Source organism: Vombatus ursinus, unplaced genomic scaffold, assembly GCF_900497805.2.
Source record: "Vombatus ursinus unplaced genomic scaffold, bare-nosed wombat genome assembly UNPS02000580.1, whole genome shotgun sequence".
Classification (NCBI taxonomy): domain Eukaryota; kingdom Metazoa; phylum Chordata; class Mammalia; order Diprotodontia; family Vombatidae; genus Vombatus; species Vombatus ursinus.
The window spans coordinates 3,096,545-3,109,900 of NW_020940358.1; the positions used below are offsets into that span (position 1 = coordinate 3,096,545).

Here is a 13,356-nt window from a genome sequence, read left to right on the forward strand (position 1 = left end):
TCTCTCTCTCTCTCTCTCTCTCTCTCTCTCTCTCTCTCTCTCTCTCTTTGTGAGGCAATTGGGGTTAAGTGACTTGCCCAGAGTCACACAGCTAGAGAGTGTTAATGTGTCTGAATTCTGATTTGAACTCAGGTCCTTTGACTCCAGGGCCGGTGCTCTATCCACTGCACCACCTAGCTGCCCCAATATTGTGTCTTGAAATATGCTGTCCTCGCTTGGCTGGCCAATGTCCTCCAAACCATCCCCCACCAATCTGCCATATTTTGCAAGTCCGCACAGAGTACAGCCCACACAACCCTTACATGCAAAACAGCCTCTCTATGGAGGACTCACAAATGTTCTCTAAAATATCATTGTCAGGAGCATGAGCTCCCCTTCTAGCTCCACTGAGGGAGCCACCAGCTACTGACTTCACTGGGAGAAAACGGGGAATGGACAAAGGACTTTGGTGGTAGTGGAGCATATTCTCCCTGGGAAGCTGTTTCTGGCCAGAGAGGTATTCTGTACATGCTAGCTGAGCTCCTGGTCTGGATTAAATGAGGACTGTGGCTCAACCCCTCTCTCTCTCCCTAGAATTCCCCACATTCTCAGGCAAAATGGCCCTAGTCAAAGCCTATTTACTGGGAAAGATTCTCAAGTAGGTAACACAATGAAGAATGGAAGAGAAGCCTCTATTCTCCTAACTCTCAGGATAGTACTATTTTTCACTTCCCCTCTCTGGGCCTCAGTTTTATCATCTGTCTAATGGGGCCAATAAACCCAGCTTTGCCTCCTTCACAAATATAATAATAACAATAATGATAATATTAAAAATAGCAGCTGATGTCTTTATGGTCACAAAGCATTTTAAAATCCATTATCTCATTTAACCATCAATATAATACCGTGAGACAGATAGTGAAAGTATTATTAATTTACCCTCATCTTGTTTCCATTCTTTATGAGCCCCTCACTTTCGTAGCTTAAAAAAAATCAAACCACTGGGTAATTTTTTTTGGAGGATGTCTTTCCAGCTATGATAGAAGTAAACTTTAAGGACAGTAATGTCAAAATGCCCCCAGGGCCTTATCTAGAGTTCAATGTAGTGCAATTAGTTTGATTCTGCCTGAGGGGAAGCCAGCTGCATAGTTGGACCAATGCTTTTTCAATTGGGATTTTCTCTTTGGTGGTTAACATCTTTTAAAGTGAAAATCCCATGAAGAGTAAAAAGAACACTGGTTTTGAAGTCAAAGGATCTGAGTATAAACCATGTCATGTTTAGACAAGTCATGTCACTCCCTGGGTCTCCATTTCCTCATCTGCAAAATGAGGTTAGAATAGATGGCATTTGAGGTCCCTTCTGACTTTTGGCCTGTGATTACATGATTTGAAGGCTTGTTCTGTAGAAGAATAATTCTGCTTGGCCCAGAGGTAAGAATTAGGACCAGTGGGCAGGAGTTGTAAGGGGTTTAAACGTATACTTCAGCTCAGTATAGGGAAGAATTTAATACTCAGAGCTGTCCAAAAATGGATTGAGCTACCAAGTGATATCAAGTAGTGACTTCTCTCAATGAAGGTCTTTTCATTTCTTGGAGTAACTTCTGGCTTCCCTGTTCCCTAGGTTCCCTTGAACCTATACATGCTGACCTAGCTCCCTGATTACTCCCTGACTACAACAGCCTCCCCCATAACTGAATTTCCTTGGTAGCTATAGTTTTTTTTTTTTTTTGGCTAGGTAATGGGGCTAAGTGACTTACCCAAGGTCACACAGCTAGTAAGTGTCAAGTGTCTGAGGTCAAATTTGAACTCAGGTCCTCCTGACTCCAGGGCTGATGCTTTATCCACTGTGCCACCTAGCTGCCCTATGGATGATTCTTAACAGGCTCAAGATAAAATTCCTAGAATGAAGCTGCTTCTTGAAAGCCTCCATCCTGAACCCATCAGTCAATACCCTCTAAGCTACCCCATAGTAGCCCAGCTGTGGCTCCACACTACCTCTTCTCCTCCCCACCCCCATCTATCCAAGTTCACTATAGCTACTTTGCAGCAGATAGTTCTCATTTAGGGAATATGCAACATCCCCCCTGGACCCTCAGGAACCCCGATGATTAGACAGAGACTTGCTGCTACACGTTCTCACTAAGCTCCAATGGGCTTGATCTGAGGACGTAGCATATACCTGGGCCACACAGTACAGCTGCGTCTGGTACCAGGGCTCAAGATAGAAAAGGGTCCTTATCTTGAAAAAAAATGAGTTCATCTGTGATTGGAACTAAAGTACAAAATAAATGAACTATCACTTTGGGACAGAGCCATTTGATTGAATCTGAAATGCTTTTACTTACGTCCTTAATGAAACTCTTTGCTCCTTTCCCAATCATTAAAAGAAATGACTGACATTTTAAGCTGCATTTAGACTCAGTTTTCCAATTGTGCATAATACTGTTTTCCTCAAAGACAAGAATGTTGGAATCTTCAGAGCTATCAGGTAAATTGTTCAATTAAAAGATGTGCAGCATATACTACTGAGTCCATTAAGCCTTTATGGTTCATTATGTAAATCTATGTTTACATATTGCTGTCATCTACAATTTGGAGTAACCTAATCTGAGTATTGGTTATGTTGAGTATTCATCACCACCAGACAGTAATGGCCTGTGCACAGGACCACTTGCCAAATCTCACAGTCTCGGGCATCTGAAGGGAAAGGATTAGTTATGCCAGTGGATGAGAAGATCTCTAATCTTATATGATGGATAACAACTTTGCTGCCATCAGGAGGAGGCATGCCATAGTGGAAAGAGTGCATGGAACCAGAGAACTGGAGAGGCTCAAATCCTTCCTTTGATGCTTAGTACCTGTATGACCTTGGGCAAATAACTTAGACTCTGTGGACCTTAGCTTTTTCTTAACTGTAAGATGAGGGAACTGGAATAGATTACCCATGAAGCCCCTTTCTTCTCTAGATCTAAGACTCTACAATACTCAGCAGAATATCACTGACAAAGTGTTGTCAAAGAACGATTGACTTCCTAGACAGCCTTCGTAGAGGATATGACCAGCAGTGGTCAGCAGTCCTGGGGGCAAGGGCCTGACTTAGGACTCTGCGGCCCAAGTTATCCACAAAAGTTTATGGCTGATCATAAAGTTGGGAGAAAAGGGATTTGCATCAAATGCTGACACAACCTAATTTCACCATGGTGGGGGAGTGACACCATAAAAAAAAGAAACTCTTTTCCTTCCCCACCCCCTCCAAAATCACCAGCTAATAGCATGCTAACTAAATTCAGCCATTCAACAAAACCCGGTGCATCTATTAAAGTTTCTGCTGTGGTCTGCATTTGTTTAAAGATGCTAGTCAATTATAAATACCGTTAAAAGTTTATGGCTCCGGGGAGGAGACCCTATAAAGCAGAGGTACTAAATGGGAACCGCTCTCCCTAGCCTTGGCATGGAAGCAATTAGCAACTTCATCATCCATCCCTAGAAAATGCCTGCTGAACTGTCTCTGAAAGTCACCGTCTCCCCTTCACTGCAGACATTTTATTTTATTTCATTTTTTGGAAAAAAAAAGCCAAGTTGACAGCATCATTGAAACAGGGCAGTTGCTTTTCCAAGTTAATGTGAAAAATGCTGATCTTGATTTTAATCATTTGCAAATGCAGCACAATTCACTCATAACATCCCTGCCATCAGGGTCCTTGCTAAATTCATAACAGCATTGCTTTTATATGATCGCAAACAAATTATCAAATCCTCAGGAGGGGAAAAAAATACCTAACAAAATTTTAAAACACCATCCTACCCCAGCATTTAGTCAGCAGCCTTTATGGTACACACCATTACATATTTTACACTGTTAATTTAACTTTCATTACAGTCTTATTGTAAAAAATAAACTAGAGCCTTATTGTGCAAAACAGCTGGCTTCGTCTATTTCTTCCCCTACTGAAGCGTTCGTGATGGCTGGTCCATTAAGCTGCCTGCCATCCTCCGTGCCTCCCGCGTATGCCCGGGTGAGCTCGAGGTCGAGGCGATCCATTCAATCACAGCTGTAGTAAATTACTTGAAGGATGAACAGCAAAACAACAGGTATTAAATTGCTTTCTCCTCAGTGACGACAAGAGCAACTCGGACCTGTTCCAAGCAGCTCTTGGTCCCAGACGGAGTAAGGGAATTGCCGCTAAGCGGCTTTAATGTGAACCTGCCGGGACCCTTCCCAGAGCTGACCTTGTTAGAGAAGACAAAATGCCACATTCCCAAAGACTTGGGCGACTCGTTCTTATTGCTAATTTGCCCTCTTGTTGTTGGGTACGAGCTCCCTGAGTCCTGAACATCTTGTCCTCTGTTCATAAGTAATCAGGCAGAGCGGTTCCCCTGTGGAGTTCTGTCAGCTTCTGGCCAGTGCTTCAGCTTTGGGTTCCTTTGTTCCTTCCCTTTTCTAGAACACCTGAATACTGAGGCATTTCAGAGAGTGCAGAGAGTTTCCTGGGCTACAAGGGAACGGGGACAGAGGACCTTTACATGAGTTCCAGGAACGTGTATTTTATACACACACACACATACACACATATGCACACACATATGTATGCATATATGTATGTGTATATATATACACATATAGATATGTATGTATTCTGATAACTGTTATATATATATACACATGCTTATGTATGCACATGCATATATATATATAACTGCAGTTCAATAGATTTATTTCTATGATAATCCTATGTATTTTATTTTATGCATTTAAAAGTATTATTATTAGGAGGGGTCCATAGGCTTCACCAGACTGCTGGTAGAATCTAAGACAAAAAAAGAATAAGAACCTTTACTGTGGGAGGTGCCGTCATTGGTCCTAGTTTCTGGAGATGGAAGGGAAGGTAGCTCGGTGCAGTGGATAAAGCATCGGCTTTTAGGTCAGAGGACCTCAGATCTAGGGCGAGAAGGGGCATCAGAGGGCATCTAGTCCAACCCCCTCCTTCTAAAAAAAAAATTTTATTTCTACCCATATGGAACTTGAGGCCTCAGGTTGTCAGGTGACTTGTTCAAAGTCACACATACAGTAAGTATCATAGGCAGGATTTGAACCCAGATCCTCTGACTCCACAGCCAGAGCTCTTTCCATTAGACCCTTATTGGGTTCAGAGCTTAGCCCTAATACTTCCTTACTCTATGTGAGATTTTAGGCAAGTCACTTAATCTCTCTGAGGTTCAGATTTCTTATGAGTAAAATGGCTGGAGATGAGGGAGTGGGTAGTGTCAGGCTAGATTAGGAGTTCTTCATCCGGGGTCTAAGAACTTGTTTTTTAAAAATATTTTTATCATTTCAATATACATGTTTTCCTTTGTAGTTCTATATATTTTGGTTTACATTTTAAAAGATTATTTTGAGAAGGGGTCTATAGGCTTCATCAGACTGTCAAAGAGGTCCGTGACATAGACAAAGTTAAGAACTCCTAGACTAGATGTGAACTTTAAGGTCTCTTCCATCTCTAAATTTATAAGATATGGAAGAGTGAATGGTCAAGCTGTACCGGCCTGATTCTAAATAAGCTGTTAACTAACAGCTATCATTTATTCGTCTGGAAGCTGATTCTCGGAGGGTTGTGATCCGGCTTTTCTGAGCCACTAGAATTGAATAGGGTATGTTACAACAAACTTCAGTTTATTGCCAGAATTTATTACCTCAATCTGAGGTGCCCAATTTGGGGCACAATTACTGTACAGAGTGCCCTCATACAGAGCTGTTCAATTATAGGAGAGCAGCTCTACACTCCAGAGCTCACAGCACTACTTACCTCCATTGTAATAAACATGGCTGCGGTTACCATACAAACCAGTAGTAGCATTCTACCTATTCTTCCCTCCAGCTTGACCCCCCCCCCCATCCTTGCTAAAGGAGAACCTGAGCGCCCCCTCTCTCTCTCTCTCTCTCTCTCTCTCTCTCTCTCTCTCTCTCTCTCTCTCTCTCTCTCTCTCTCTCAGAAATGAGGAGTTGGACCCTGGAATTTGTGAGAGCTTTTAAATTAGTTCATAGTCCTCACCTCCCAAATTATTGTTCCAGATGTAATCAAGTGAGAATGGAGAAATACAAGGACTTAATGGAGGACATGAAAGTGTAAAGATAAAGGCTCAGGTGGAGGCTAACAGTGAAAGGCAGCTAAGCCTTGGGCTACTTCTATACCCAGAAGCAAACATACCATGGGGCAATGCCACAGTCAGATGAGTTGCTGGGGCTCAGAGACCTGATGCTTCCTGTAACACATTCCCACTCTTATTTCTAGACCTGTTATTGGGCTTTCAAAAAGACAACAGGGGTCCATCTTGTCTTCTGGTGCAAAATTAGCATGCTTAGAGCAAAGAACGATCCCTCCTCTGCTAATTTCTCATCCCATGAGTCAGATTCTTTTAAACACGAGGATGTCAAGGGCTTGGTTCAAGATAGATGGCTTGAGTCATCTATGTTATTTTAAGCTATGAGTTTGCTAGGCAGACACCTCTCGGGTTGATCATTCATTGTCATTTCTGCCTGTGTGTGCATGCATTTGTACCCTTGTAATCCACAGCGAGAGAGAAAGTGTGTTCTCTGTCTGTGGAGATGATTCTCCATTGTGCTCTCTAAAGACTTATAGGTTTAGTTTCCCTACCAAAAACCCTGGTTAAATCCAAAATTTATTTTAAATATGTCTTTCCTTCCTGACTGTTAGCAGCAAGTATTCTCTAGGAAAACAGTGGGTTGTAAATGTTACCCCAAGAAGTTAAATTCTGTAAATTCCAAAATTCAAAACACCTTTGAAAAGTTCATGATGTTGAGTCAGTTATATGACTTCTATCAGTATTCAAAACTGTGTGCATACAGACATATGTTGTTATTGGCTATACTAAGATATAACTCCAACTTTGGCGATCCTTATTGGGTTTATTTACAAGGGTGACATTGTTCAAATGGTTTCATTTTGAAATGCAATATTGAGAATTCTGGATTTATAGGATCATAGAATTAGGACCAAAAGGACCAGATTTAGGACTTAGAAGCCATCTAATTCAATCCTGTCATTTTACAAATAAGTAATGTAGGCCTAAGGTTAAGTGACTTGCCCAAGATCACATAGGAGTAGTAAATAGCTGACTTAAGATTCAAACCCAGGTCCTCTGATTTCAAATACAGTGTTCTTTCCACAGCACTACTACTAATAGCTAGCACTGCAAAGTCCTTTACAAACATTTTAACCTTACTATGACACTGAGAGGCATTTGCTATTATTAACTGCATTTTACACATGATGAAACTGAAACATACAGAGGTTAAGTGACTTGATCAGGGTCACATAGTTAATTAGTTTCTGAAGCTAGATTTGAAGTCAGGTCTTTCTGACTTCAGGTCCATAACTCTATCCACTGTGCCCCCAGCTGCTTATTGTATTATGAAGAATCTTTCCCGAAATCCGCAGGCCAATTTACAAAATTTCTTAGTGTACTTTCTTTTTCATATTTAAATTAATTAGTCTATTAGATGTCAGACACTGCACACACTTTCAATGTTACTAGTGATTACCAATGACCAAAATCTTCAATAAAATCTACTGATGCCTTTTTTTCTCAAAGTTGGAAAGATCCTAGTTTCTGTTCTAAAGTTAGCAAAACAAACTAACTCAATTCTTAGAGGAATTAATTAGTTCTTCAGGAAGACTTACTTCATCAGCTCTGGGTCCTCCTTATCATCTTTTGTAGGTGTTACTTTTATTCCACTTTTCTTGGCACGAGGGCAGCCTGACAAACTATGTTTTTTAAAAAGAAAAAAATACTGTTTTATTCCATGAAGTATAACTTCCTACACCTATTTGGCTCATTCTTTTTTTCTTGAGTTTACCACAATGTTTGATCTCATTCATATCATGTAGAAAAGTGGAGTTTTTACACCCATATTTGGGGGATATGTGATGAGAGTGTGTAGAGAGACAGATTGTAATTAATGGTGTCTAGATAAGGTATTTGCTAACAGACTGTAATTTTAATGAGTTTGTTGGAAAAAAAAGAGCACTAGATCTACCCTATTAATGTTCTAAAGTGATAATAGAAGTCATAAATAGGCAGACTTATTAAGAGGAGCATTACATTAACTAAAATCTGACCTTCTGTCCTTGTATTCTACTAAAAAGATCTATCTAATCAAATGCCAGAAACACCAAAAAAAATCTCACATTAAAGAGATAAAAATAGGCTTCAACTGTTAGCAACCTCAGTGTTTTATTCATAATTTTATAACATTGTCCACCCCATATCCATCTTACCCTTCCCTCCATATGGTGCCTGTCCCATCTTCACTAACTTTAGAACTAAATAATTTCTATGCAGATCTTACCTCCTATGTGATGCATAATTTCCCGTTATGTGACCAGAACCATCACATCCAGGAGTTGGGCACCTGCAGAGGAATGGGAAATCAAGGTTAGAAGGGCTCTGATCAGCAAATGGACTTTGGAAGATTTATCTTTTAAATGAATATACACTTGACCTAATCCAATGAGATGGTTTCCACAAAAAGACCTGAGCAGGTGAAAATAAAAATGTGCCAAATGCACCCACCCTTAGAATATCTCCCCAATGCAGCATCTGAATATCTCCTCTTCCCTCTCCCCCGCCCTCATTTTTCCCAGAATGGAAATGTTTTTGATGGAATTTTGGTGATGGCCTACCCACCTTGTGACATCCTCATATCCGATCCTCACTGATACAAAGAACCAAAAAGGGGAAAAGGTGAAACATAAGCAAGCTATTCCCCTTGACCTGCCTCCTGATAACAAATAGGTTATCTGAATTAGCCATTCTACAAGAACCTTAGCATTATGCCAAATCACAAAGCAGTACTTTTAGATTTTGTTATATAATCAGACTTTTTTCTGCCAGCCATAGATCTAATATTGCTCAAGCAGACCCCTGCATCATAGGAAGGCCCAATAAAAAGAGAGACTCACTCTTTGCTATAGAACTATGTATTTTACAGTTAATAAAAAAGGTAATGGGGCATTCCCTAAGATTTTTGTTTGAGGATCTAGAATTTAAATTTTGATAATGATCTCAAGATTAAATTAGGACTATGATTTGCCTGGCCAATGGTAATGTTAATAATAACAGTATACCAAGTACTCTGCTATTTGGCAGGATTGGGGAGTGTCATGTACAAGATTAATAGAATTGCCATATATACCTATGGAACAACAATTTTCAACAAATCATATCTCAAGGAAAAAAATTAATACTAAAATTATACTAAGCATAATTTAATCTTTCTTGGATGCCTTAAAAATCCCCTGAGAAGGGGCTATTATTTATGTGTAAATAAAAGCTATAAGCTCTGGAATTAATGCTCTAATGATTATAGCTTTTGCTGTTTGAGGAATGGGGAAAAAACCCCAATTCTAAACTCTCACTCTCCACATTATAAAAAATGAGCACTGTCTGCCATGGGGTTGCAAGAATAGGCTTTTATGAAATTTTTGTTATTTCTTAATTTCAATTTTTTTCCTGTGGGATGGCCCAGGGTAGGAAAATATATTTTTGTGAAGAATCACTTCATCATGTTGGTTTGAAGGATGTGTAGTATCATTATAGGAGTTTGTTTTTTTTGCCATTTTGTGTTTTCACTTGTATAGGCATAAATGGATTTAACAAAAAGGCTTACAAACATGCTATCTGAGTTAATGTAACAGAAAGTTCTAGCTCACCAAATACTAAATGACAGAGAGTTTCTCTTCTCAGCAGGCTGAATGTCAGAGATTTCATGATAGACTCAATGAATAACTACAGTTCTGTGGACATTGGCTTTGTGGTCACTTAATCTAATTTTGAAACCTTTTGAAACAAATTTCTGCCTTCTGGGTTATCTTGTAACTGGTACCTCAATAACTTTTAAACCAAAAAAAGACAAAATGTCATTCCCTATTTTGTTATGACAATTTTTTCTGTATTGTTCGATAGAAAGAGCATAGGATTTATAGTAAGAGAACTTGCATTCAAATCCTAGCTTTACCACTTAATACCTGTGTGACTTTGGAAAAGTCACCTAACATTTCTGGTTTTCTTATCTGTTGGACTAGATGACCTGTAAGATTCCCTCCAGTTTCAAATCCATGGTCTTTATATTATTTTATAAAGTGCCTTAACATCTATTGTCATACTTTATCTTCACACCAGTCTTACGATATGTTAGGCAAAACACACTCATGTTCATTTAGACGTAAAGAAACTGAGGCTCAGAGAGTTTAAATAATATGGCTGAGGTTAACTTCTGGAAAATTTCATGCTAGAATTCAGGTTTTCTGACTCTCATCCAAAGGCTTTTTTCATTGAACAAGATTTATCCATGTGATGAAATGGACCCAGGGTAAATGTTAACATAAAAGGCCCTCTGGCATTCTATCAATCACATTTTTTTCCTCCCCTATTCAAAAGAATGGAGGAGTTCTCCTCCACAATTTTCTCCATTGTGGACTTTGACTTTTTCTTCATGCAACATCTCCTTTGCTGTTTTTAGCGCAGTATATGCTCAATAATCGGTGTAGAACACAAGAGCGCTTCACCTGTAGATACTGGTAGTGTACAGGCTGCTCTTTACAGGCACATAACCTTGTTATTGAAATGGGCACCTCTTGGCTAACCTGGTAAGTTACTTATGTCTTACTCCCAGGATAACTAGGTCATTGTCTTAGCCCTGGAACTTGGTTCCTTTGTTCTGTATGCGCATATTTTCTTCCTCAGTGCTACCCATGCTCCCTCAATCCACTTCCACAGTCAATAAAGAAATGTGACTCGAACTCTTCCATCTAGTTCCAAAGGTTGCCTCTTCATTTTAGCAGGAAATTGCTGCCTCTGCATCTATCTAAATCCCAGCTAACTTGGGTCTCTAACTCATAAAAATATGAATTAATCTCTTTCCTTTCCCTCTAGATTTTATATAACTTCTAGGTACTGTCTCAAACTTCAGTCCATTTACCCTTCCTTATAAACTAAATTTTCAGAAAAGTGACTCTATTTCATTTCCATATCCATCCTCTCTTCCTCCTTCACATAAACTGGTTGGCAAGTTTGTTCTTTGCCTGGTGGTGAGGCTTTCTTAACAAAAAGGAGATGTAAGCTTCTTGAGGGCAGGGTACTGTTCCAATTTTGTCTTTGTATTCCCAGTGCCTAGCACAGTGCCTGGCATAAAATAGACTTTTAATAAATTCTTGTTGATTGATCACATAATTGAAAGCCAATATACATCATGATCATCCTTGATCCACCCAGATGAGGTTATGATCAAATCTGTGAGGTTATTACTTGTGATGAGTGGATAAGGGGAGTCATTATCTGATAGTCACAGAATATTAAAAGAACTGGAAGAAGGGCAGATCTTGGGAGGATTTAAGGCAAGACATGGGCAAGGATGACAGAGGATGAGACAATGGGGATCGGGGGCGAACTGCACCATTGAAATGCATTCCTATATACTGCTAGGGTCAAATATTCCCACTGAAATCTGGAAGTATGTGACTTGTAAAAAAATTAGAACAAGAATTCACAACATAGCCAGTTCTCGTTTAACATAAGTGGACCATTCCCCAGCCCTCCTCTTCCCCAGGTGGGGCCAGCCTTATCCATGGCCCCCATAGCCAGAGTGGCTTCAGTGCCTGCCCGCCTCCCCTCATTCCCACAGCCGGCAGAGGATTTCGGGCTTGGGCCTGTGTTGGCAGCCCATTGCGGCCCCTGCCGGAAGCAGGAGACCTACCACCAGCCATCCAGGGGTCCTGTTGCTTGTCCCCATTGAATTACATAAAGTGAATATTGTCTGTAGTATTTACTTAACCTCCCTGGGCCTCAATGTCTCTCATCTACAAAATGAGAGGATTGGACTAGGTGGTCTTCCTGCTCTGGATCCATGATTCTATAATCTAATAGTTTGCCCCGATGGTGAACTTAGGGGCGGACATGGATGTGAGCTATACAGGACGGGGCAGATGTGATTGGGCTGCCATGTGTTCCTTTTTGGGACTATCCAGTTTCATGAAGTCACAGCTCCATTGGAGTATCTGAGCATAAAAACAAGAACAATTGTAATGCTTGGTACTTTAACTTAAATCTCCCAAGATTTGGAATTAGAGGACCTAGGTTTGAATCCTGACTCTGCAGCTTATTTGCCTCTGTGATCTTGAAGTTATTTAACTCCTATGAGCCTCAGTTTTTTCCTCTGTAAAGTGAAGGGGTTAGACCGGATGGTCTTTGAAGTCCCTTCCATCTCTAAATCTAGAAGCCTATGAATCCTTGTCTTTTGGCAAAGGCCTTGTCTTTTGATTTTTACTTATTCTCTCATGGGTTTCCCAGACACCTGCAGAAAGATGCCAGACCCCGTGTGAACAGAAAGGGCAGGAAGCTCCCACCCCCAAAGCCTTGGGAGTTGATTACTCTAGCTGAAGTGATGAGTATTTCATGGTTTGGTGAGAAAAGAAAAGATTGGCTCCTTTGCATAGGCTTTAACTGCTGTGGCTGGGGGCCATCTCCAGTCCTGATCTGTATCTTGCCACTGGACCCAGATGACTCTGAAGGAGAAAGTGAGGCTGGTGACTTTGCAAGGCCCTCCCTCACTTAAATCCATTCACTTGCAAGTCATGGCATCACCTTCCTGATGTCTCTTCCAGAACGAAGGACAAACAGCTGCTGTGACTGGTACCAAGCTCACCACGGGGCTCTGAGGGAGCCAATATCCCCACATACAGGTAGACTTCTGCAGAGCTGCAAGTCTCATTCCTGCTCTGAACTCTATTTGTTAGAGATCCTGGGCTTTGGAAAATGCTTCTAGTCATTAAAAATTATATCATGCAGTTTGGATTTTCATGGCATCCCTCTGTATCTGCAGCTGCTCAAGTTACCTCGTCTGGGGCCCAAGAGCTCCAACAGAGACTCAGAAAGGCATTTCTTTTTCTTTTATTTAGGTAATTGGGGTTAAGTGACTTGCCCAGGGTCACACAGCTAGTAAGTGTCAAGTGTTTGGTCTGAGGCCAGATTTGAACTCAGGTCCTCCTGACTTCAGGGCTGGTGCTCTATCCACTGCGCAACCTAGCTGCCCCAAGAAAGACATTTCTTTGAGCAGGTGAGAGACAAAGTTGATATGGATGAAAGTGGGGAAGTTACGGCAAAAGCCCGCACTCCACCTTCAAAAGTCTCAGACGTTATGGACTGTGGAAACAAATCCCTAGCCATCCTACAGAAATGAATGCTAGTTGTCAAACACAGACTGACGGTTGCAGCATGTACGTGCTTGTTTCAGCAAACATATCACAAGAGGCTTCTACAAACAGCAGATGTGTGGCTGCTCACAAGAGGGACACACTCTGT

The 13,356-nt window shown here is 40.8% G+C and overlaps 1 protein-coding gene across 1 annotated transcript in view; it reads right to left on the reverse strand.

Annotated features, from left to right (window-relative positions):
* MYT1 (myelin transcription factor 1) overlaps positions 1-13,356 on the reverse strand; it is a 190,148-nt gene that overhangs the window by 28,198 nt on the left and 148,594 nt on the right. The window contains exons 16-17 of the mRNA XM_027850027.1: positions 8,348-8,410; positions 7,680-7,763 (exon numbers count right to left, since the gene is read on the reverse strand). Of these exons, the coding sequence (XP_027705828.1) occupies positions 7,680-7,763; positions 8,348-8,410 (147 nt within the window). The remainder of the gene's footprint in view (positions 1-7,679; positions 7,764-8,347; positions 8,411-13,356) is intronic.